General features: G+C 57.7%; 2 protein-coding genes across 2 annotated transcripts; one reads left to right on the plus strand and one right to left on the minus strand.

Moving 5' to 3' along the window:
* Window positions 1–1,242: 1,242 nt before the first annotated feature.
* ERMN (ermin) lies at window positions 1,243–6,139 on the plus strand. Its single transcript, XM_074910586.1, has 3 exons — window positions 1,243–1,858; window positions 2,176–2,262; window positions 4,219–6,139. Exons 1-3 carry the CDS (start codon window positions 1,612–1,614, stop codon window positions 4,653–4,655), a joined length of 771 nt encoding a protein of 256 aa, XP_074766687.1. The 5' UTR covers window positions 1,243–1,611; the 3' UTR covers window positions 4,656–6,139.
* A 2,778-nt stretch (window positions 6,140–8,917) lies between these two features.
* GALNT5 (polypeptide N-acetylgalactosaminyltransferase 5) lies at window positions 8,918–24,231 on the minus strand. Its single transcript, XM_074910688.1, has 10 exons — window positions 23,080–24,231; window positions 18,800–18,966; window positions 16,866–16,985; window positions 16,369–16,504; window positions 15,871–15,990; window positions 15,272–15,389; window positions 14,767–15,090; window positions 12,596–12,676; window positions 11,062–11,223; window positions 8,918–9,560 (listed from the first exon to the last, which is right to left on the minus strand). Exons 1-10 carry the CDS (start codon window positions 24,180–24,182, stop codon window positions 9,420–9,422), a joined length of 2,472 nt encoding a protein of 823 aa, XP_074766789.1. The 5' UTR covers window positions 24,183–24,231; the 3' UTR covers window positions 8,918–9,419.
* Window positions 24,232–25,057: the final 826 nt, after the last annotated feature.

Here is a 25,057-nt window from a genome sequence, read left to right on the forward strand (position 1 = left end):
CTCTGCCCTCGCACCCGCCACCGGGCCAGGGATGAGCCGGGCCTGGAGAGACACCCCCATGGCTCCCCTGCCCAGGGGGATGCCAGCTTGGTAAGAACAGAAAATAACCTTCTCCTCTGCAGCCACAGCCAGGTCCTCGGCCTCTCCCGAGGGCACCTACCACTGAGTGTCGTCAACCCACTTTCAGACCTCGTCATCCATTTTTCTTGGATGAACTTTTCCAGCATGGGATTGAGTTTATAAATCAGTTACACCAAACGCATTTTCCTAACAGTGATGAAAAGTTGTTGATTTAAAGATGCAAACTCACAGACAAAAAATAACAGTGGAAAGGCTTTGGGTCCATTTCTAATCAAGGTCTGAACTCGACAAGAGGATTTTCAAACCCTAAAGCCCAAAGGTGTCAAAAATGTTGTATTGTACAAACACAAGAAGTCATTCACAGCAGGAGATTACACTCTTACGTAAACCTGGCTTTGGGCACCAGGGTTGAGTTCAGCTGCGGTCAGAAAATGCCCCAGTGCTGCTTCACTCTGCAAAATGTTCCCCTCTCGCTCCTGCTCACTTTAGGTCTGACTGATAATGACTGATCTAAGTGCTGATCTCGTCCCTTGACCCTTTGACATTCCTTTAAAGAGAGTTTCTACTGCTGGGGCCAGAAGCTGTTTCTGCGGCTGGGGGTGGTGCTGCCCTGCCTGGGCGCCGGGGGGGGTCCTGCGGGGGTGCCAGCAGGAAGCAAGTGTCCCGCTCGGCCTCGGGGACCTGCCGCCTCAGTTCACATCCCCCCACAAAACCTCCCTTTGCCTTCTGATTTGGTTTTCATCTGCTAGTTCCGTCCCTGAGGGCCCAGCCCTGGCGATACGTCATGCTGAGCAGGATGCTGCAGGTGCTCAGCACCCAGCAGGACGCGGCCCTGCCCGTGTGTCCGGGCTGAGGCTGCGCCGTGGAGGAGCGCGGCGTTGTGCCGTGTGCGGGGCATGTGCCCTTCCCACCAGCCCCTCGGTTCCCCGACAAGTGCAAAATGCGCTCATTGTCCAGCTGGCGGCACGGCAAGGTTTATCGGCGCGCAAACCCGATGGGGAATGTTAAGCGGGTTAGGTGGGAGCAGCGCGACAGAAGGTGGTCACCCTCCGGGGATTAGGGGTCAGAACAATCGTCGTCCCTGTGACCAGGCCGAGACACAAAGGGCCATTGTGCCGGGAGGACAAAATCTCTGTTTATTACCGCGGGGCTGACATGCTGAAAGACCCGCTCTCCACGCCAGCACAAAAGCTGCCTTGCTTCAGATTGTTTGTTTATGTAAATTAAAATGGTGTATTTAATTATGCAACGGGACGAGCCTCAGCAGTAAGCGAGGTGCTGATTGGATCGCCCCGTGGCCAGAGCCCGCTGGCAAGCCCTCGGCACATCTGACGGGGCGGCCGTGGACCCTGCTCTGCCGCAGCGCCCGCGGGAGAGGAGACGCGCCTTGACCGTCGGCGCAGAGGAACAAAACCCCCGGGGGGAGAAGGGGTGAGGAGTCGCGTCCCCACCCCGGGGTGCAGGAGCGGGGCCCCCCGAGGTCCGCGGCCCGGGTCGGCGGGCACGGCACGGCCCGGCACGGCCCTCAGCATGACAGAAGAAGTCCCAGCGGCGTCCGGCATGCCCGAGTGCAACGGGAGCGTAGCCCCAGAGAAGGGCCCACTCCAGGTCCTCGGTGTCATCGATGAAATAGCAAAATCTGTCGGGACGGTTCCTTACGCAAATGCAGAAATGAGCCCTGATGCTCCACCTGCAGAAGGAAAACAGGAGGAAAATAGAAATTCATTGGCAGAGGACACAGCTTGTGGGGGTTTTGATGGAGAGAAGCAATGCGAAGGTAAAGTACAAGGCTGCCTGTCTTTAAGCGTTTGGAGGGAAAAGCTTTTATTTTATGTATGGCCTTATGAATAATGGGATGTGTTATGTGTGTCAGTCAACATTCCTAACGTGTGGTAGTTGTGACAATGACTCAGAGTAATTCAGAGTTAGGGACAAATTTGAGCTAGCAGTCACACAGGAGGCAATAAAAAGTATGTAACTAAATAAGCAAGCTATTTTTTTCATCTGCTCTAAAAATCTACTGCCAATCTAAAACCCAGTTATCGTCACTAACTGCTCCATCAGTCCATTTCTTGCGCTTTGTATTTCCTAAAGAAAAGCAAGAGGCAAACGATGGGACACTACAGCAGGGATCGGCTGATCTCCAGGACACGGGGACCGACGGCCGGGAATCAGAGGAAGGTAAATGCTGTGTGACGGGGGGTCTTCCCAAAGCATAGCAAGGAGTAACCTTCAGAGACAGTTGCATACAGGTGGTATTTTTTTTTAATTTGGTCAGACCCTTATGTTCTGGAGAGCAGTGGCTCATTTCTCATCAGTAGAGTTGCTGCACCTTAGAAAACACGGCTGGCGACTTTGTTCCTGAGGTTTGTGTGTGTCTCCGTGACCACGGAGGGGTCTTTGGCCAGGAGATCTCCCACAGCCTGGTGAGGCTGGGAGCTGCTTTATTTTCTGCTCCATGCAGGGGAGTCCAGGGGACAACCTCGGGAGGCTGTCAGTCAAAAATGTGTGGCCTTAAAACTCAAATCTTTTCCTGCCTGATTCAGCAAGTGCCTAAAGCCCCCTGACACACAAGTGTCGAGCAGAAAATTGCTCTCCTAAACATCCGCTCCTGGGTCTCTCTCTCCTCATTCCTAGGTGAAAATGGTAAAAACAGTCAGATGGAGCCAGGGCTGGGGCTCGCACCGGTCTCCTGCACTCTCCTCACTGCCCGGCCCCGGCAGCAAGTTAAAATGTGTTGAATATATACATACATATAGACGAATGTATTTAATTATACTGTGCAGAATGCAGCCACTCCTCCAAAAAGGAGGGGGGTTTATTGAGTATTATTAAAGGAGGAGAGCTATGTCTCGCCACAGGCGGGCTTTCAGCCCTGCTGCCCTTCCCCGTTTCCCACCCTGGGCTCTGCCTCGCTCCTGGGCCGGCCGGGCCGTCCCTCCTGTCCTTCACACGGCCACCCGGCTGCAGTAAGCTGGTATTTCCTATATGTCAGCTGCCACTTAAACATGAAACCCCAGCCTGCAGAAGAGAAGATTAACAATCCAGAGTAACTGTGGCAGGCCTGGCAAAGCCGGAGTCACCCAGCGTAGCTCTGAGAGATGCATGGGCTGTGCCTTGTAAACAGAAACTTTGCTTCGATTAAGAGAAGGAACAAATATATGAACTTTTGTCATGGGCAAAATAACATTTCATAGCAGCTGCAGAGGCTGCGAGGAGGTGAATCATGATGGAGGCTTTCCCACTTGGAGCTGACAGCCGTATTCCAGCTGTGTTGCTTTGTGAGTGCACAATAAAACCTATTAAACGATCTCGCACAGCACCCCCGCCCTGCACTGCCCCCCCAGCCACCAGCACTTTATCTCTAAATTGCAGGCAGCTTTTTAGTACCCTACCGATTTAGTCTAATTAATAGTCAGGACCCCACAGGCAAAATGTTGAATAGACCATTTGTTGCGGGGCTAAAGCATCATTTAACCCTGAGATGTGCCAGGCAGAAGGAACAGGAGATGCCCATCTCAGGCCGGTGGGTGCCCAGGGGGTTGTGCTGGGTCCCCTCCATCCCCTCCCTCCCCGCCCGGCCCGGCGGGCAGAGCTGGCACCCAGCACCCTCCTGTGCCCCCAGCAGCCGCTCCAGAATGGGGAGTTTGGCTTCGCTGAGTCCAGCGGCCACCCGAGGCGGTCAGGGAGCTTTGGGAAAGGCCTTTGGAGGCCCTGCGGAGGGGCCCAGCACCGGGCTGGATGCCAGAGGGCAGGAGCTGGTTGGGTGCCTCCGGTCCCACGGGGGGCTCTGCTGCTCTTCCCTCCTCGAGGCTCGACCACTGGCACCTCCTTTTAAAGGAGGGAAGCGGGGGCTCCATGGGAAAGGTGGTACATGAAAGAACACGAGGGCAGGTTGCTGTAAGCGGTGAGTTTGAGCCTGCTGGCAGCCTTTCTAAAGAACCTGCGAGCGTCCGTGTGGTGGGGTTCAGCCTGGAGACGTGGGGCACGCCCCCAGGCCGTCTCTGGAGGTTGGGTGCTGTGGTGGCAGGAGCTGGCAGGGCCCCGGGAGCGATGCTATGCCCAGGGCGCGTGTGACGGGGGCGTGAGGGCGGCGTGGAGCCCGTCCTCGCCCGCGCTCCCGCTGTGTTGCTGCAGGTCCGGGCAGCCAGGGGCCGTCTGCGGGCAGCGGGGACCTGGGGAACGCGGCGGAGACCCCCGCAGCCAGCGCCGACGGGACCGGAGTGAGAGTGGCTGAGGAGGAGGAAGAGGAGGTGGAGGAGGAGGAGGAGGAGGAGGAAGAGGAGGAGGAGGAGGACACTGAAGAGGATGAAGTTCAGGTGATCGAAATCAAGAAGGAGAACAGCGAGGTGTCCTGTCTAAAGCAGCAAGACAGCAGCAAGGAGGCATCTGCCCTGGCCAGCCCCGGCTGCAACGCCCAGGTGGAGAAACCGGAGGAGCAGCCCAGCCCGGGGAAAAAAAATGATATCTCCAGACACAGCTATTCCAGGTACAACACAATCTCCTACCGCAGGATTAGAAAAGGAAACACCAAACAGCGAATCGATGAATTTGAATCCATGATGCACTTATAAACTGAGGTGGAGAATTGCTTAACAAGCTGAGTGTTCACTCTGGTTTTTGTTCTTTTTGTTTCCCCCAACACATGTCTCTTCACACCACATGAGGTCACTGCTTTTTCCTTTTTGTATATGATTTCGTAATACACTGTGAAAATTTAACATCTTCGCTTTGACAGCAGGCAGCGGCATCCATAGCGCAGGAAAATAAATAATCAGTTTGCTAAATATAATACCATTTGATTTAAAGTTTATCATCTTATTTTCTATCCAACTTTTGTAACCATATTGGAACAATGGGATGTCTTGAACTGGCTGGGGTTCTCTAGCTGCCGCCACACATGTGGGCCATGCCGTCAGCCATGCTGGTAATGAGTTGGCAGCGCAGCAGCTTGGTGACGCTGCCCAGGGCAGTGTGAGGAATAAAAGAGATGACTGTTTGCAAGCGCAGCGTGCTCGGTGCTCGGTGCTCGGTGTCGCTGTCCGTCAGTGCCGGCGTCTCAGGGCGCCCCGATGGCCTCCTGCAACCGACCGGCCACCTCGCCTTGTGCTGGTGGGACCGAGGCCTGTTTGCATTTGTGGGTGGAGGCCGATGTGCCGGAATCAGACAAGATGAGAAGGCAGCAGGGCCCTGACGCCTCTCGGGGTAGCCGGCTTCCTTGCCTTGATCCGGCAGTCAGCACCAGGCAGGATCGGCACCATCCGCCAGCCCCTGCCCGCGGTGGGGGCAGCGTGGATACCTTTAGGTGTGACATCGCCTGCCTGCCGCGCTCCGCTGCCTGTTCTGGGCTGTAGTGTGAAACCAGGGGTGCAGGCAGCCCAAACCGCTGCTGGGACAAAGCAGCTCCTCTTCCTCGTGGCCCTCCCTCCCCCAGCCACGGTGCCCAACTCACCAGCCCAGGGGGTGGTACTGGTGGCTGGTGCCGTCCGTGGTGGCTTATACACCGCGTGTGCCGTGCATGGCACGTGCCCCCCTGTTCTTTGGTGCTCGCCTGCAAAACCGGCTGCTACCAGAAACACAGATTTTCAGAATGCCACCAGTTTAGACTTACATGTCTTTTCCATTTTCATGTTAAGTTTAGACACAAAATTTTAAAGCTTTTTTTGGTCAAAGGCAAGTTTTAGGCATAATTTGGTTTTGTGTCATCTGAACACAACCTTTCTCCATTTTTAAAAACCTTTGTGTAACTACAGGATTTTTTAGTCTTTTTAAAACTATTTTACAGGCAGATTTGTCTTGAGTTGGGACTAAGCTTTGTAAATGTCATCCCAGAAAGCATCTGGGAAGGTTGAGAGCAGCTGACAAAGGGAGAGGAGGTAAGAACAAAGTTAGACTCTGAGTTCAGCTGCAGTGGCCTCCTTCCACCGTAAGTGCTTTTTTAAGGATTAGTTTTACATCTCCAGCAGCACTGAATATCATTTTGACTTTTCTTGTTCTACATAAAGGCAATTATTTATTGGCAACATGAAAATAATAAACGGCGATTCTGCATTGTACAAACCAGACACAGCCCACATTGTGCTATTCAGACTTGTTTATTCGCTCTTTGGCTTGTGGAAGTTCAGAGGTTTGCTTGTATGAACTTATACTGCGGGTTTGTTTGCCTGCTGACAGCTGCCCCCCGTCGCTCCTCTCGCAGCGGTTCCTGGAAGAGCAGCACTTTTAAAGACGTGACCATTCCCTGGGCTTTCGGTGACTCGCTGAGGTTGCGGGTGGCAAAGGGCTGCTCCGAGCTGAGCAGCCACAGCTTCAAGCATCCACACCCCCGCCGAGGTGGGGCCGGAGCCCCCCGCCTCTCCGACACGCCGACAGGGCGATTTGCCCTTCACAATGTCAAGAACAAATTTGCTTTACTGTGATAAAAAAATGCAGTAGGGAAGAAAACAGCAAGACAGGGCAGGGTCTGTGTCTGGCTGAAAGCGCGGCCAGTGGGGTGATGAGGAGCCGGGCAGAGCTGCCTGCTTGGTGTGCGAGGGGAAAGGCCACCCACAGACCTGAGAATCTGCCCCTCGCAGCGGAGGCACTGTCAGGCGGGTGGGGATGCTGACTGAGACCGCCGCTTCAGGATGCGGTAACTAGACCCAGCCTTATCCTGAAAATAATTTCTCTCCGTACCCACAGTGCCAGACGAGGGCTGATGGCAGGTAAGCAAGAGATGGAGCCTTTTGGAGGGTGGCAGCGCCTTCCCAGCCTCTCCGGGCACTGCCGCCGGGTGCTGCCTCGCCACCGGGAGCTCTCTGGGGCAGCGCTGGGAGCTGAGCTGGAACCTGAATTAATCCACTTCGGCGGAAACTTGCCAGTTGCCACAACATCTGCAGCAGCCGCGGGGCCCCGCAGCCAGCTCGGCTGTGGCTGGTGCCTGCACTGGTAGCGCGCTCAGCAGGCATCCAAAGCGCGGCCAGAAATGGGGGAAAATCGGGGGTTTAAAGGTTCTCCCTGGGGTGATGTTTTGCAGTTCAGCCTGACAGTTGGGCAGGAGAGCCCCTAGAAAGGGTCCAGGTTGGTCAGAAAGAGTTAACACACGGGGCTCAGAGGAAGAAGCTTCATCTATTATTATTTATTCCCTTTTTTCCCTTTTTTTAAACTTTTTTTTTTTTAAACAAACCAAACGGGCCCTCCAACCGTGTCGACTCTGATTTGGGGCACTTGCTGATGGCAGCACAGCACGACGTGCCCCGTCCCTCCCCGCCACAGCTCAGGAGACATTTGTTCTCATTCGGAAAAGCTGCGCCCATTTCCCGCTGCCAAGACAGGGACGACGGCAGCTCCTTTCCACCCATGGTACCTTCCTGCCCTTCCTTAACGCTCACAAACCCTGCACAGCCCCGAAACCTCCCGCACACCCAGGCGCCAGCAGTGGAGATGGTGGCAAAAGGCGCGGGCAGCTCGCTGGGGACGAGCCAGAGGCCGATCGCCGCGTCTGTGGAGCATGCCGGAAAATCCCCGCCCGATCCGGGTGCGATCTCGTGGGCTGGCAGGGCCCCGGCTCCCTGCCCGCAGCCCCCCGGCATGCTGCGGCCCTTGAGCAGAGGACACCGAGGTGGAAGTGAGCATTTACAGAAACGGGCAATGGGCGTGCGAGTGACAAGGCTGGCAATGGGCTGTGACCGTGACACACGACCGCCCGGTGCCTACGCGGGGACAAGTGATTGAATGTCAGCAAACAGAACCTGATGAAATTCACGCTCCTGATAAAAGATGACTGCACAAACAACATCTGTGGCATTTTCCTGATGGTGACTGCAGGCTGGCTGCGCGGAAGGAAATCAGGAAGACAGTTGGAACAGAAGCCAACTGGAAAAAATCTGTTGGGCCAGTCAATATTTTGGCAGACTCAGCCTGTCAGACGCTGTCAGCGTTGATCCACCATGGGAGAGGGTACGTTTTGCTGGGGCCTTCTGAAAACCAAAGGAGAGGTAGAAGGGGATTTGTGAACGTGGGATGGTGGGGGCTCAGCTCCCACAGCGGGAACTTCCTGACAGAAATGAGGGAAGAAATCCTGCCTGGGACACGCTGGTGTTCCCTGCCTTGGATCTCACTGCCCTGTCAAAGCAGAATTTATTCTCCTGTCGAATCTGCCCCTTCAAAAACTGGAGATGGCTTCTGGAGATAAAAAGTTTCACAGTAAGAAAAAAAATTTGCCCGTGACAGTAAGTTCAGAGGGATTTTTGGTGCAGAGCCTGGCCATGCCGTGCAGCTGGGCTGTGTCGAGGTCTTGTTGCACTGTGTTCTCCTCCACAATGGTCCCTGTGACGCGTGTGTACACACACTTGTGTTCTGCAGCCCCTTTTTGGGGAAAAGTACTGAGTTCAGTAAGTGTTTTCACCCCTTCCGAGTGCTGGCGGGCAATGCTGCCCCTGGGAAAGCCCAGGCAGGAGCAGGGGGAGCCACCCTGCCTGGGGCTGCACCAGCATCACCAGGCTCCAGCACTGGCAGGGGCCGAGGAAAGCAGCAGCGATCCTGGGAGAGCCCCTAAAAAGGTGTGGGGGCTCGGGGACACGGCTGGGGCCCTGGCAGCCCCAGGGCGGGGACAGCCCGGCCGCCCTGGGACGAGGTGCTCCCCGGCTGGGCTCTGATCTCTCCCCCCCGAGCAGATCAAGGCAGTGTCCTCACCGTCCCCGGGGCGCGGGCAAGGCCTGCTCCTCGCTTCTGCCGCAGCCCCCGGTCTGCCTCAGCTGCTGGGTGGTTTATCGACCCACATTTGCCTCCCATTATTAAAAGAAAGCTTTTTCAATAAACAATCGATTCCTAACGGAACCCTGATACTCATCTGTCAGAGGCAATGGGTCCCACAGGGCGGGATTCTGTGGCCAGGCCCAGCACCGGCATGTCGGATGGATTTTTTTTTTAATGCATTGGTCAATAAACTTCCATTTTCTGCGGAAGAATAAGCAGCCCAACTTGCTGTTTACAGGCTACAGAGCCTTGGGAGTACTTCTGTAGCTTATGCTGATGTCTGGGGAGAACTGATTAAAGTTTGCTTACAGTAGGACGGGGGACTTCAGAAAATATTTCCATTTAATAATACAGAAAATTATTTGAGCTTTTGCCAGTCTCCCGCAGTGAGGGCAAAGCACGCCTATCTGCTTCAGACATTGCTAAACCAGATGTGCTGCTCTTGGTATTCCGGTCTCTCAATATGCTGGTTTAAATTACGGATTTCAATTACCATTTGGAAATGAACTTCCAGTTTTGTAATTGCTGTCACAAGTCGCACAGATGTCCTCGCTGGATTCACAAGATGAAAACACAGCGTTTCTGGTTCAGCTGTGCTCCCTTCAGTCTGCATAGTAATTGCCAAACTGCCACTTCTGATAAGGATTTGCAGAGTCACAGGCATTTACCCTCAGGGCTTTGTGAGAGGGATCCACTTCCAAGCACGCCGGCTGCGGGAGGTGCTCCCAGACGATGTGGTCGGTCTGCAGGGAGAGAGAAAGGGCTTTAGGTAGGCTGAGGTTTTAGGAACCGTGCAGCAGCAGCTCTGGTTTGTCACCGAGAAAGCTTGATTCTTTATGGTGTGCCCCTTCTTTTGCATTTTCCTAAACTTAAGATCTTTTTGCTGACTTACAGAGACTTTTGGGTGTGCCCCAAAGCCTGTGCCTGTTGCTGAGCCAAGATCCTACCACACCTTCTGTGCTCTGTGGCGTTTTGCTCACTGGAAATGGGAAGGTTAGTTCCCCCGCTGTCCGAGCGGTGATTGCCACGCAAAGGCAGTCGCTCCAGATGGTACTTGCTATACAGGGGAACGTACAGCAGGAGGAAAAACAAACCCTCCTATTTTGGAGTTTCTGGGCTGATTCACTCAAAGCCCGTGTACTGTGCTGAAAAGGACGTTAGGTAATTCAGCAGTGAAGTTCAAACGCTGGGCCAGTAAGGTAGATCATGAAAGAATGAAGAATTATCTCCATCCTTCTGCTTTTCACATCTGCTTGGCTTTACCTGCAGAACCCACGTGGCCAGCAAGGGGACGCTGCAAGGGCCACCAAAGGTGGGGGCCCTCTGTGTGTCCCCGCCAAGCACTGCAGTGTTTCTCGTGATCGGTTGGTTAACACCTGGATTAAACACTCCTGAAACGACGCGCAGAGCATTGTCTGGGCAAGAGCTGGATCTCTGTGCATGTAGAAAACGCACTTCGCATCCCTAACACGACACGGTGATGCTGACAGCGGAAGGTAAAGCATCACAGCTCCTTCGGGCAGCACTCGCCAGCCATCGAGCTGCTCTGCACCACTCCTGTGGCTGGCACCAGCGAGGGCCAACACAACCTGCTGAGCGAGGCCGGAGCAGCGGTGCTGGCCGGACACAAACCCCCCAGCTCACGCCTCGGGGCGAGCCCCGGCTGAGCAGGTGACAAAAACTGCCCGTGCACTGATGGTGCTGTCCGGGCTCCCAAGCGGGTGCAGTTTTCATGTATTTCTCACAAACATTCTGGCCTTTCTGAGCCCTGGTGCTGTGGTGTTCTGGCTTTCAAAATTTTTTTTTTCAGACTAAAGAGGAATAGGAGCTTGTCAATAAGATGAGTGTATAACTTAGCTATATTTTTTCTTTCTTAAATGAAGAGCATTTCTTTCTTAAAGTATCCCATTTCACAGCATTTTGGACAACTCCTTACACCAGGCTGACAGAGACGCAGTTGTGACGCTTTTGCTTTTTGCAAGAGTAATAAATGTAAGTCCCCATTCTTTTCCTAAATGCTCCCTTTTAAAGCCCGCTGCGAGCCGAATGCCGATCGATACCAAGTCGTCTCCATCTAAGTGCTATCGACGGTGTCGGGCCGAGGCAGCCCACGGGTGGGGTGTGCGTCCCTCCCCCCAGGGACCCACGCGGTGCCAACGCGGCTTTGGCAAAGCCGGGGCCAGGGGTCGGGGAAGGGCACCAGGGCCCCGCTGGCACCAGCACTGGCGTCGCGGCTTCACTCACCAGCTCCGGCCGGAAGGCGGCCAGTGACCCGTGCAGCCAGGCCAGCCCGCGGCTCCCGCCCCGGCAGCGGCGCAGGCCCAGCGCTCCAGCAGTGCCGGCCGGGGCCAGGCAATGCTCTCCGTGCTGGATCAGCCTCAGCCAGGTGTAGTTGAACTTCTGGTGCTGTGGGGAGAGAGCGGGGACAGCGGTGAGCCCGCTTGCCTTCCGCCAGCCAGGCTGGCTGCGGAGGATGGCTCCTGGCAGCGCCTCTCCTCACCTGCCTCCTGCCCTCACCGGGGCTGGGGAATGAGGAAAGCTGTGATCCATGGCAAGACCTTTCCTACAGATTTGCAGAGCTAAAAATCACAGAATCATCAAGGTTGGAAAAGCCCCTGAAGCTCCTCCAGACCAGCCATGACCCTCCCCCTGACCGTTCCCAACTCCCCCAGATCCCTCAGCGCTGGCTCAGCCCGACTCTTCAACCCCTCCAGGGATCCCGGGGACTCCCCCCTGCCCTGGGCAGCCCATTCCAAGGCCCAACAGCCCCTTCTGCACAGAAATCCTTCCTCAGAGCCGGCCTGACCCTGCCCTGGGCAGCTTGAGGCCATTCCCTCGGGGCCTGGCGCTGGGGCCTTGGCTCCAGAGACTCATCCCCCCTCTCTGCCCCCTCCTGGCAGGGAGTTGCAGAGGGCCAGGAGGTCTCCCCTCAGCCTCCTCTTCTCCAGACTGAACCCCCCCAGTTCCCCCAGCCGCTCCCCAGCAGACCTGTGCTCCAGACCCTGCCCCAGCTCCGTTGCCCTTCTCTGGCCACGCTCGAGTCATTCAATGGCCTTTTTGGGGTGAGGGGCCCAACACTGAACCCCCTCAGCGAGGGGCGGCCTCCCCAGTGCCGAGCCCAGGGCTCAGATCCCTTCCCTGTCCCTGCTGGCCACGCCAGTGCTGACACAAGCCAGGATGCCGTTGCCCTCCTTGGCCCCCTGGGCACACTCTGGCTCATTCTCAACCCCCCCAGGTCCCTCTCTGACTGGCTGAGGACAGCCCCGCAGGCTCTGGGAGTGACTCCTGCTGCAGCAGCCCAGACCCCAAACCCAGTGGCTGCAGGTTCCTCTGCCCCACCACCTCCCCCAGCTGCACCCCAGCACCAGAGTGCGAATGGGTGAACCCCGTCCGTGGCAGACCCCCATCCATGTGCCGGCCCGTGCCCGCCGTGAGCAATTAGCAGAGACCTGCCTCAGAAACGCTGCCTGTAACGGAAGGGAAAGGCTACAGTGGCTCTAGCAACCCAGGCTTGTATTTAAACATTTCATTTCCATCACGTGCAGGCTCATGGCTTTATCAAACTTCCCGATTCCAGCTCTATTTTCTGGTTCTGGGGTTGTTGCTTGGCTACAGAGACACTCCTGCCCCTTGCTGCTCCCGGGAGTGCTCTGGCCACGTCCCGCAGAGGGAGGGACTGCGTTGGCTCCTGGGGGCCGCGGTGGCACGGGGAGGTACAGGCAATCGGTGCCACACACTAAAACCAGTATTACCTAGTTGGGATGCAGGGTACCCTTACCTCATTGTTAACATCACACGTCTCAAAAGCCAGGGTGGTGTTTTCCACAGTGATGCATCTTGCTGTGGCTACGTTAACAATCTAGAAAACAGCACCAAAACAGAAAATTAGACATAAATTCCCAAGCACGGGGCAAGGCTGGTGCACTGCAGTTAACCTGCTGGGCTCACAGGACACCCACGCTGCCCACCGCCGTGTCATGGTGTAAATCCACATCTGGACGACTACAAATGTTTTTCTACTGAGAGAAGCTGGAAACTAATAATTTCCAGCCACGTTCAAGGTCACGTCACCGACTCCTTGCAAACTTTGTTCCTTTTCTTCCAAAATTTCTGAAGAACTCATGCATGAACCCCGGTGAATAAACAGGCTATTCAGAAAACAGTTCTCAAGTAACTCTGGATAGCGTTTGGCACAGCTGGAATTTGCAGAGCTAGATGAAAAACAGATTTTCTGCCCTACTAAATTTTGAGAATGAAGACAAAAGCGTGATTCAGGTGGCCTGAATCAGGACAAAGCAAGACAACATCTTGAAAATTGTCATAAACACCTCTGGAAAGTTGAGGTGAAAGAGAGGTCTCTCCATACGGTCTAACTGCTTTGCACTGAATTTGACGTTAAGGTTTATTGCTCTGACTGAAACAAAAAGGCTGAAGAAGTGACTGTTTCTCAAGAAATATCGCATTTTCTGATGTCCTCAAGACTATTGCTGCTAATTCTTTTTAGCTGATGTTTCATGGAAGCCTTTGGCCTAATCCGGTGCTTTCTGAAAGCCCCAGCAGACAGCCCTCGCTCACACCGAGACGGACGGGTGAATCCAAATGGATCCACTGCTCGGAATCCGTGGAAACGCCCCAAACCACTCGCCTCCTGCAGCTTTTCCACGAGCGTCCCGAGGCTGCCCAGAGGAAGCACAGCGTCGCTCTCCACAGAGCTGCCCCCCACACCTTCACAGCTCTAGCGGAAAGTGACGGCCCGGCGGCGGCGGGCAGAGAGCCTGGCTCCATCCCGAGGGACCCCTGGGACGGGCAACCTGCGTGTCAGGGCCCACAGACAAGCCTGAAAGGCGGCCCAACGCTCGCTGTGCCTTCTGCTGGCTCCCCGCAGGGCTGGCGGTGGCTGGGGGCCATGCGCCTCGGCAAGGCCCAGGGCAGGGGCAGGGCTCGTTCTCAGCCCCCAGCCATGCCAGCCCTGCGGTCACTGGCCCCTGGCCACCTCCTCTCGGCAAGTGCCGCTCCTGCCGTGGCACTGGGAGACGGGGATGGGTGGGGAAGGCAGCAAATCCTTTAATTTTCATTCCTGGCATTGCTGTAATTTTTCTGACAAACCAGGTTATTTTACTTTTGCTATTGCAATCATAACTAGCATGCAATCAGTGTTGTATCTTTTCTCGGCAGAACATTTCAGGTTTGTGAACGTTCAAAGCAGCAGATTATGTTCTGCTGGGCCAAATTCAGAACCCATGTTTTATTCTTGTTTAATTCACCTTTTAATGTTGGTGAGGCGACGCTGAAGACCTGTGGAGCTGCGGCACAAGCAGGACCCAGTGCCAGGGCACACCAGGAGCTCCCCAGCGGTGGAGGAGAAACAGAGCCCGACCCGGCTACGCTTCCCACCCGGCCAGCAAGGGGCTTGCGGGGGCAGGACGGAAGATTTAACCCAAAACGGGACTTTTTAGAGGCTGCTGCCCTGCCCTGCCCGGCTGCAGGCAGCGCGGGGGAAAAGCGGGTTTGTGCTGCGCTCTGCTGGCAGCAGAGCACCGGTGCAAACCCTGCCCGTCCCCGCGCCCTGGGCCCTGCCTGCGCTGCCCGGGCACCGCTAATCCCCCCCGGAAAGGGAATTTCTCCCTCCTGACGTGGGCAAACCGCTGGACAGGTGGGGAGGGTGCTGGAACCCCCGCCTGGGGCGCCCCCGGGCCAGGACTGCTGTGCCGGCTCCGTCAGCGCTGAGCTGGCTCTTCAGTGGGAAATAATCTCCTGGAATTGTGCCCTATTTCTTTATAAAAACATGGGCGGATCCAGACCACCGTGACACGTTAAATCCACAGAAATCTTACCAAAAGCCAGGGAAAGCAGCTCCGAGACAGCACACCGGGATGCTACCGAGTGCATGGCCGTCCCAAAAACATGTTTTCATGTTTTGAAATCAATGAAGATCGTTTGGCTACGTACCAGCCCGCTGGCTTTAACCAGGGGAGCTTCCAGGTCCGGGTAGACGTTCTCCAGGTACCACCGGAAACTTTTGCACCGAAGCTTCTTTCGCAGCTGGATTTGTTGAGTCAGGTCGCCAACATCCAAGTTTTTCAAGACTAAGTGGTAAGCGTGGCCGTAGAATAACTCCTTGTACTCGTCCAGCCAGACCTCCGCAACACGGGCCAAGTTCCTCTCCACTGTTCTCACCCGATCTTTCGGGAAGGAATAAGGATTGTCGTTCCTGAAAATGTGCCCAACTCTGGAGCACGGAACAATCTCGATCTCTCCCCCACACATCCAGACCTGAGAAACAGAGGTTGCTTTGATAGAAACATGGGCAAGTGTTGGGTGCTGGCTTTGTGGAAGCCAGAAGAGAAGCAAGAGGACTGCCAGGAGGGACGGGGAGCCCCTGGCTGAGGCCCATCACCCCAGCCAGGCTGGCAGGGATGCAGGCGTGAGGGACAGGCTGCCGAGAGCAATGTACCTTGAATGAAATCTCCATATTTTCACCTCCCCAAACATCCAGTCCTGGGTCGTATGTTCCCAGCTCAAAAAAGTACTTCTTATCGATGGAGAACAGGCCACCTGCCATGACAGGGCACCTGGGAACAGAGAAGCCCCACGGCACGTCAGCTGGTTGGGAAACACCCGTCCCTTTCCCCTTGCTTCGGCGAAAGAATGGCTGAGAAGCTGTGGGCTATGAAATGCTCGGGGGGGTGCGTGAGCCTGCACCTACAGAGACCGCCTGGACTGCCCGATGCGTCGCTCTGCTGCAGGCTGGCAGATGCAATGTTAAAACTGACGGTATTTGGGTGGTTTTACCCAGCCTGAAAGCCGTAATGGGGCATGGAAGGGAACAGGCAGTGGTACCTCCCCCCAGCCCTGGTGGCACTGGCTAAATGCCGGCGGTGCCACGGGGGCCAAGAAGGGCTTGCTCAGCTTTGTCCATGGCTGGTGATGCCCACACTGATCACTGCCCGTCGTCCTTACAACCAAAGGAAAAACATGTGGCCTGGAAGGAGCCTTTGTTCTGAAATCATTAACAGTTTGGTTCACAGAGCTCTCACCTTTGCTTTTTTTTACCTTATTATATCCGTTTCCTTGATTTTATTTTTCTCAATGACCTCTTGTGGAATCTGCCTCCATCCAAAATTCATCGGCCAAGTGAAAATCCCACGCTGAAAGTTGTCCACAGTCATGTAACTAAACAGGGAAAAGATTGGGATGACTAATTCTGAGTCACATTCCTGATTGAAATGTCACCCTTAATGAGTGAAGATGAATATCTGTACATAATCAAAACAAGTTTTTAACAAATTTCATCAGGAATCCTCATCATGTACTAAAAGTCAAGAAAAAGGGAAAAAGTGTGGGTGATAAATGAAGGGGTCACGTCCACAGCCAGTGTTAATTCCTGGTGTACAGCAACGTTACATATCCCTCGTGAAACGCTGCCGAAGGCCAGTTAGGGGGTCTGGACCTCTGTCTTCTTGTAATTAATATGTTGGTGGTCCCAGGAAGAGGTTTTGCTCAAGCCATGGACATGGACTTGGGGTTTCCCAGGGGCGTGAGCCACCTCACCTCATGTCCTTGTCGCTGATGACCTCGATGACGGGGCAGGCGACCTTGGCCCGGCTCAGGCGGACCCTCTCCAGCAGCGGCTCCAGCCAGCCCACATTGCACTCCACGTGCGAGTCCAGGAACGTCAGGACGGCGCCTGAGGCAGAGGCCGGGGTGGCATCAGGCCTTGGGCACTGCCGCCCTCCATCGCCGGCTGGCCTCCCCACGGGGTTGGGGGGCTGCTGACGGTGCCACCCCCCTCCCTGGCTCCCCAAAGCCTCCCGGCCGTAGCTTGGAGCCTGTGCAGTAAAGCTGGGGGGCATGGCTGGGGGGCCGCTGGCTAGGGCCGCGCTGAGGGATGCTGTACCCTGTCCCCGTGCCAGAGCCTCGTGCTTCGTGCACCAGAAAGGTGCCCTGATCTCACTGGGAGGGGACTAAAGCTCCACGCTGGAGACGGCTCGTTGGCACCTCTGTGGGGCGGGGGGGCAGGCAGGGCTGTAAAATGGCTTTTGTCCTACCTTTGGCGATCTGCGCTCCCGCCAGCCTGGCCCGTATCAGCCCATGCCTCTCCGGCAGGTGGAGGATCTTCACTTTCGGGAAGCGCGACATGTATTTGTCCAGCTTCTCCTTGAGGTACTCTGCAGAGGGGAAGGAGAGGCTGAGGTTGACTTACCCACTTCACACCTGTGACGGGTGGGGGTTTGGTGCTGGGGGCTCGCCACGGGCTGTCCCCCTGCCCTGGTTCTGGCCCCCAAAGGAGATGCTGCGGGTGGGGGCATCACCCCCCACTCCCGGCATGGTGGGCGGCCACTTGGCATTGGCACCAACCCAGGGGACACAGCAAAGGGGCACCCGTACCCGGTGCTGGGTGATGGCTGCACACAGGAGACGTGGAAAGTGGAGAGCAGCAAGTGCAGAGCTTTGGGGTTTTTCTGCCAAGCCAAGGCTTTTTGGCTTTTTTTGCCATGAGCAAAACCCCAGTGGCCCCACTCGGGTAGTTCATGATCCAAACCCGGTATCAAACGATTGTTCAAAGACTCCAAAATGAATTTTTTTTCTTCATTGCACTATAATTGCAATTAAAATCTGGCTGTGAACTGTTCTTTGCATAAAAAAATATTTTTTTTGTGCTCTACAAATGTCTCAATATTAATCACCACATTTAAAGACTCAGCCCAGGTTTAAACTGCAGGAGGGTTTGCTATGGCATGTCTCTACTTTTCAGGTGCTTTTGTCATGGTTCCGCGTGGCTGCGGAGGCAGCTGGTGGCAAACTCTCAGGAAAGAGCAGGGCTGAGAAAGGTGGTCCGGGGCACTCGGGTGCCAGGCTGACCCGTTGCTGGGCCGTTTCCCTCTGGCAGAGGAGCCAGGGAGTCTCTGCCACGGTGCTGCCAAGCGCTTCGTTCGGAGACAGCCACCCACTGACATCGTTCGCTCTGCGGGGAGGACCCCTGACCTCCCCCACCTTCACTGATTCTCTTCAGTTTTCTCCGGGAGAATATGACTGTTTGCATTTCAAAAGCCAGGTAAAAGCTTTGACAGGCTCCAAAGGTGGAACGTTTGTGGACACGTTTGCTGTAGGTGACTGCTGCTGCTCCCTGGGTCGCGGCAGCGCCGAGCACAGCTCCCCAGAACCCACCCGCACCCGCAAGGTTCCGGTTGCAAACTCAGCGTTTCAGACGCTCCCTCGCTAATGAGCAGACACAAAGGGAAGCCACGGAGAGAAAGCAAATAGGAAACTTGAGAAAATGCTTTGGAGGGGAAATGGTACAAGTGTGTTTTAATGATTATTTTATAAATGAGCAAACTGAGTGTTTTTCCTCTTTTTTGCACCTAGTCTTGTTGCACTGCGGGCTCTTTGCAAGCGTGGCACGAGCTCTGAAGCTCGTCTGAGACAGCACTTTCCCCGAAGAACCAGAAGTTGGAAAATTACATCATTCCTAAATTTTTAAGGGCTGAAGTCAGCAGAGAGCCGAAGCGTTACAAGGCAGAGGTCCGGTATCATCTGAAATGCCGGAGCTGGCCCGCAAAGCCGCTGTGCAGGCACAGCCGCCCGGCTCACCGCTGCTTTTACTGCGACCGCCCCGTTTTCTGAGCAGCCGGGCAGCGCGTGCGGTGCCCCCGCGGCCGCCACGCAGGGCAGCGCAGGGGGGTACACCCAGCGACGCCCCGCTGCAAACACAGCAGCCAGCTGGGGTGGGAGAGGCGGGAGCAATAAAGGCTGGCAGGGTCTCAGGCAAGAGCTGCACCTCGATTTCCCCACAGCCACCCCCCAGCACCCATCTGGCCTCTGAGCCCCCTCATCTGGAAAGGTAACAGTGCAGGGACGCGCTCCAGCCCGTCCGAAGGAGAAAACGTGATTTCTCTCTACTATTTAGAATTGAATTGCAGAGTACAAATCGTATTTTGGCCTCAAGTTGTATTAGTTTCATAAAGGTAGAAGATTCACCTACCTTTAGTGCTGAAGTCATCCACCAAAATGACCTCTTGGATGAGATGCGGAGGAGATCTGCTGAGGACGCTGTGGACGGAGCGGAGGAGGGTGGACCACACTTCATCCACGAAGCACATGATGATGGTGGTGGTCGGGAGGTCGTCATGAACCCGCTGCTCCGAGCACCTGCAACAGCAACATGAGCTGGCTGAAAATCTCCCAGCTTGGTGTTTCCTTGCAAAACGCGCAGGGAGGGGGGAAAGGCCAAATGGGAAATATGGAGGCAAAGCCCTGCACTGGGATTTTGTCAGAAGGAGCAGAGGGGCAAGCGGGGAAAATCCCCGGGCAGCCCTGTGCTCCCCCCTTTCCAACCGGCACCTCATTTCATCCCGGGTTATTATCCCTCCTCTCCGTGAGGAAACAGTGGAAGGGCCCCCGGAGCCAGGCGGATCCCAGCTCTGCCCCACTGGTCTCAGGGCCTCCTGCGGGGTCCTGCGATGCTCCGAGCACCCACAGCGCTTGGGACCGCGGCTGCGTGAGACAGCCTCGTCGGAAGAACTGGTATAATGCTCAAAACGCAGGGAAATGGACTCAGCGCAGCGACCTGTCGAACATTCTGACAGCAAGGAAGAGTCGCCCAGTCCGACCCCTGCACCTCACTCAGGGAACTGCAGAGGACAGGAAAACATTCAAACATCTGAATTTCTGGTGTGACGGTGCTGGCGGGTCCGCTCCCTCAGCACCCCGTATCTCGGGCCTGCAGCACCCCTGTGTCCCCCGTGACGCCGCGGCCTGGCCGGCCATGCCCCCAGCCCACGCTGTTTCAAACAGCCAGCGGAACGCGCCAGCGGATCCCAGCAGCGATAAACTTTCTCTCGTGTCTACGGCTTTGTCATTTTATTCTGTGACAGCCAAAAATGCAACGGCTGGGTCAGGCCTGAGTCTTCAGTGTTTGAACAAAAGGTCGACGAGCAGCTTTTCTCATCTCCCATTTGCAATTCAAGCAGTGCTCGGCTGCCTGCCTTGGGGAGCGGGGCTCCCTCAGCTCTGCTATCTCCGAGCGGATCTCCCGGCCTGCAGAACGCCTGGCAGAGCGCTCCTCTCCCCCGCGCTGCCTGCTCTATCCCAGGGTACCCACGAACTGCCGGGACCTGCTTTCTCTCTCTTGTCACTAAGTCTGATAGCCACTTTTTCTCTCTTGCCCTTCCAGAGCAGACCTCCCGCAGGCAGGACAGGCGCCAGCCTATCTGTGGACACAGAAAATTAATTTCTCAGTGATGAATCACAACAGAGAGTAAACAGGGACAGGTATATGGGAACATATGGAAAACTGACTTCTTTTTCTTTGCCTCAATGCACGGGCCCTCTGGTTTGGCTGGTGCTGGCTCAGATGCCAACGCCAGGGCACTGCACAGCTCAGACCATGTGGTGTTTTGAAGAAAATTCAGAGTATTTCAGGGCTTTGCAGCTAATCAGAAGTGCTCCGGGCAAGTGCAAATAACTCCTGAGTTACTCTCTGTCGCAATCCTTGGGATGTGTCTTTCCATCTCTTTCCACAGCCTGGTTCACCCCGGGCAGCGGCCAGGCCTGGCTCAGCCAGGAGGGGATCGCTGCTTGATGGGGTTTGGTTGGAAACCACAGGGGTGTTGGCCCGTGGTGATGGGGCCTCTCTGCGGCGTGGGGGCTTGGCCTGGGCTTGCTGGCAAGAAGGAGACAGGACGAGGGACAGCTAAACTAGGAGAAAAGAGATGAAATGTAGTTGCTCCTACAGTGAACCCAAGGAGGCAGCTCACGGGGGGAGGAGGGACAGAGGCCGTGGATGAGGCAGGAGACAGCTGCTGGGCACAACTTCCACTGCATGGTGAGAGGGACGTGAGGGCAGCTGGGGAACGCGGCTGAGACCCTGGCCGTGGCGGCTGCGTGCAGCCAGGCACTACCTGCTGCGAGGAATCCTCTCTTCACCCTTCGTTAGCAGCAAATGGGCTGTTGGCCAAGGCCTGCGTGTACCCCGGGCAGCTGGAAAGCATCCGCACGAGGCTGACGGGAAACCTCAAACTGAGGAACATCTTCTTCTGCCTTCTTGCCTAAAAAAGTACTGTTTCTAGGTGTAGCGTGATGATTTTGTTATTGTTGACTCCCAGTTAAAAATATTTCACACTGTCCTGTGTGAGTTTGGGCTCCATTTCTGTTGCCATTGCCCTGGAAATAGCAGAGTGCAGGCGTTTGAGCTGCTGAGTGCAGGTGTTTGAGCTGCGGCTCTGGGTTCCGAGCTGGGGAGCAGCCTGGCGCTGCCCCAGCCGCAGGGGTGCCCGGCGCCTGCCCCCCCGCAGCCGGGTCCCCCCCGCGCCTGCCGCCTGCTGACTCAGCCAGGCCCTACCGTGCCGCGCAGCGTGCGACACTTTTTTGTGCCAGGCCAGGAAATGTGGGTCCCTGTCTAAACCTGGGTAAGTTGATGTCCCAGAGAAGGGACCTTCACGGCTGGTGCCGCAGCGTTGGGCTGAAATGGGGTCCAGGGCCCTGCAGAGCCCTGGGCCACCCCCAGCCTTCCCCCGAGGGGTCCCCCCTTGGTGGCACTCCTCCTGCCTGCATTCTGCCTCCGCGCGGGCGGGCGGGCACCAGCACGGTGAGTAAAGCTCGGGAAGCAGCTGGCATCGCACCCGGACAGACTGAAGGCTGTGACGGAACAAATCTGTTGGCCAAATTTCAGCGGCCTAGTCCAGCACTCCAGCAAGGATTGAGAGAGAAACTGGGGTCTGAGCTGGGAGAGACTGGAAGGATCCAACAAAGAAGTAACATGCTGTTTGACCACCGAGAGCTGCCGACAGCCCCGACCTGGCCCTGACGGCCGATCTCTGCCGTGCGAGGCTGAGGGCAGAGCCCCACAGGCTCCTCCAGTGCCGGGGTGCCCAGGGGAGCTCCCCGTGCCCCGGCGGCAGCACACGGCCACGGGCAGCACCGGCAGGGACACACCCGTGTTTGGCCAAGGCGTTGCGGGTGACGCAGCAGTGCCGGCACCTCCCGGGCAGGAGCAGGATTCACGGGAGGCAGCCTGCGCTTACAGGCGCTCCTGGGAAGTGGTTTCTGCTCCAGGGCTTTGCTGTCAAACACCAAACCATGGTGCTCGGTTTTGAGCCACCGTGGCTCTTTTTCCGTGTGCCAGTGGCTTCTGTAGCTGGCATCCTCTGCCGGCCAGAAAGCTCCCTGGCTGTGTCCCTCCTTCCCTGCCTCGCTCTGCCCACGCAGGGCCTCACCCCAGCTCACAGGCGAGCACCGACAGTGCCATGGGCACAGCTACATGTGGTCCTGTGGGATGGGGACAAACCACGGCATGGCTCCCACCGCACCGTGCCTGTGGTTTGCGAGCAGGGGAAGAGGGACCGGGGAAGGTTCCTCGTGAGGGATGAGGCCAGTTTCTCACCTGCCAAGGGGCCTGTTGGCAGCAGGAAAAGCTGAGTACGAGACGAATCTGAGCTGGTGCCTTCCCGGGACCCTGCCTGCAGCTGGCCAGGCCCAGCAGCGCCGGGGGGACCCTCCAGCCCCTCAGCCCTTCCGCCAGCAAGGCGCTGCCCACCACTTCCCCCTTCCTTTTCCGTGGGGACCACGGGGAGTGTTTGTCTGAAGTGAAACACCGAGATCTGCGGAATCAGCTGCTCATTGCACCAGACCAGCTGCAACCGAACGACACTTTTCCAACCCAAAACTCAATGTCCCTCCCCGCGTGTGCTCATGGGTCCAGGTCTCTGGAACGGGCAGCAACCGCAGTGCTCTGCAGCACGAAGGATCGCTCCTGGGGTCGCTGCAGGCCAGTGCATGTGCCCGTTTAGTCATGTCAGAGCGTGGCCTCGTCTCCTGCGGAGCCCCCTGCGGACCCTTGGGGCAGGGGAAGCCGTGGGGTGCCTCTGCCTCGAGGGAAGGGCAGTGGCAGCTTGCAGGTGGGAGAGCACCCCAGGGGCAGGGGGGGGCTTCTGCTGCTGAGACGAAGTGTTGGGGTGCGGGAGCGCCCCAGGAACCGAATGCACAAATACCGAAAGCAAACAGTGCTCAGCGCTGCGCCTGAGAAACCAGGTTTTAAGGCACAAAGAGGCCGGAGCCCTGCTGCCCGCCTGCTGTGCCCCAGGCTCTCTGGACAGCAGGGCTTAGCAGGGTAAGACAATCTGCAAAGTTTGCCCAGTTTTCGGTTTAGTAACAAGCTTCTCTAAGCTGGGAAGGTGAACGCTGCCCAACAGCCCCCCCAGGAGCCACCGAGCAGGTTCCCAGGGCTGTGGCGCAGGTATTTTGTGTGAGGGAAGCAGATCTTACCCGGCAGGCCTGGTGTCCGCTACGGCTCGGTCTACGGGGATCAGATCGCTGAGGTAGACATTGAAGTTTCCTTCTTTCCATCTACTTTTTGCTTCTTCTTGTTTATCGTCAGGGACTGCCACAGGGTGCCCAAACTGGCCGGGAGCTTGGGGGTCTCTCGGGGCAAGTGTTACATCCACCGACAAGACCCTGTGCGTTCCGGGGCTGCTGCCCGCTGCCTGCTCCGGCCTGTCCCTGCCAGCGGCCGCTGCCCCCCCGGGGGCTGCTCCTCCAGCCGGTGACCCCCTGGGGGCTGCTCCTCGAGATGTCCCCCCGCGGCCCTCCAGCCCCGCAGCCCCGGGGACGGCGTGGGCACCGTTTTCATTGGCGAGCTGCTGCTCTTGGCGCTTTCCTTGGCGCCGCGCGACGGTCCCGGCAGGGTGGGCCCCGAGGCGGGGGGCGGCTGGGCTGACGGGCTTCACCCCCTCTTTGCTCGTGAGGACCAAGAGATCCTCGGGGGAGGTTTCCTGCCGTCCCACGGTGGATTCCTCCGGCCCGGGCAGGGCTCCCAGCCCCGCTGCCCGCGCTGCCAGGCTGGCAGGTCGCTGCCGACTCCCGTTGGCGACGTGTCCGGGTCCCGCCGCCACCCCCTCCCCGGGGGCAGGAGGCTCGCTGGGGCGCAGCCGGGGGGGGGGCGATGCCTCCCGCGGCCCCGCTCCGTTTCCAGGGGGGCCCGTGACGAGCTCCCCCGCTGCCCTCGGCGGGGGCCCGCCCGGCGCCCCCGCGCCCCCCCAGAAGGTGACAACCGCCCTCGGCCGGGCCGTTCGAGTCCCCGGGGGAGCGGCGGGGACCCCCCCGGGGGGGGGCGGCGGGGGGCTCGGCGGCGGGGGGAGGTCCCGGCGGCGGGGCCGGGCGGGGGGGGGCCGGGGGCTGCCCGGCGGTGCCCGGGGGCCGCGCCACAGCCCTGCCCGCGCCTGCCCGCGCCCCGCCGGCAGCCGCCCGCCGGGCTCGCCGAGGGAGAGGCGGAGCGCGGCCATGTCGAGGAGCAGCCAGGCGACGGAGGCGGCGAAGACGAACGCCAGCGCCCGCCCGCTGCCGCGGAACACCCGCCGCAGCCCGCTCATCCCCGGGGCGGGCGCAGGGACCGGCCCCGCCGCCGCGCGGCCCTGCCCGGGGGCACCGGGGCGGGCCGGGACAGGGGCTCCTCTCGCCCCACCCGCCCCGGGGCAAACCCGCGGGGCCGTGCCGGCGGGAGCAGGTCGCAGAGCGGCTCCTTGCGGGCGGGGGGTGGCGGGGCCGCGGCCCGGGGCGGCGGCAGCGCGGGTGGAAGCTCTGACGTGGCAGGAGCCGGCGGGGCAGCGCCGCGGCCGAGGACGCGGGTGTTTCTCACACCCCCAGGTCACCGCGGGGCGCGGGACCCGCGGCGGAACGGGCTGGCGGCAGGCGAGGCGCTGCGGCCCCCGGCGGGACAAAACGGGGTTAAAAACGGAGCCGGGACGACGCAACACACCCCCCCGCACACACACCCCCCCGCCGCTGCCCGGGCTCGCAGGCTGAGACGTGGCGGAGGGCGCTGGGCACGGCCCCGGCCCGGGGGCTCGGCGGGGAGCCCCGGGACCCCCCTGCGCCCGGGCGGGTCCGTGGGGCTGCGGTTGTGGGGTGACGGCGGGGGGCGCTGGCCCCCGGTGTCCCCCGGTGTCGGGGTGACCGGCTGTGCGCGGTTCGTCAGGAGAAGCTGCGCTGCAGAGAGGGTGTTCGGGAGGGCGTCTGCGCGCTTGGGAGGGTATTTCGATATTTGGGAGGATATTGGGGTAAATGGGAGGGTATTTGGGCATTTGGGATGGTATCTGGGTGTTTGGAATGGTATTTGGGAGATGTATTGGGGTATTTTGGAGGGTATTTGGATATTTGGGAGATGTTTTGGGGTATCTGGGAGCCTATTTGGGAGCGTATTTGGGTATTTAGGAGATGTATTTGGGCATCTGGGAGGGCACTTTGA

The sequence above is a fragment of the Athene noctua genome, chromosome 7, assembly GCF_965140245.1.
Source record: "Athene noctua chromosome 7, bAthNoc1.hap1.1, whole genome shotgun sequence".
Lineage (NCBI taxonomy): Eukaryota > Metazoa > Chordata > Aves > Strigiformes > Strigidae > Athene > Athene noctua.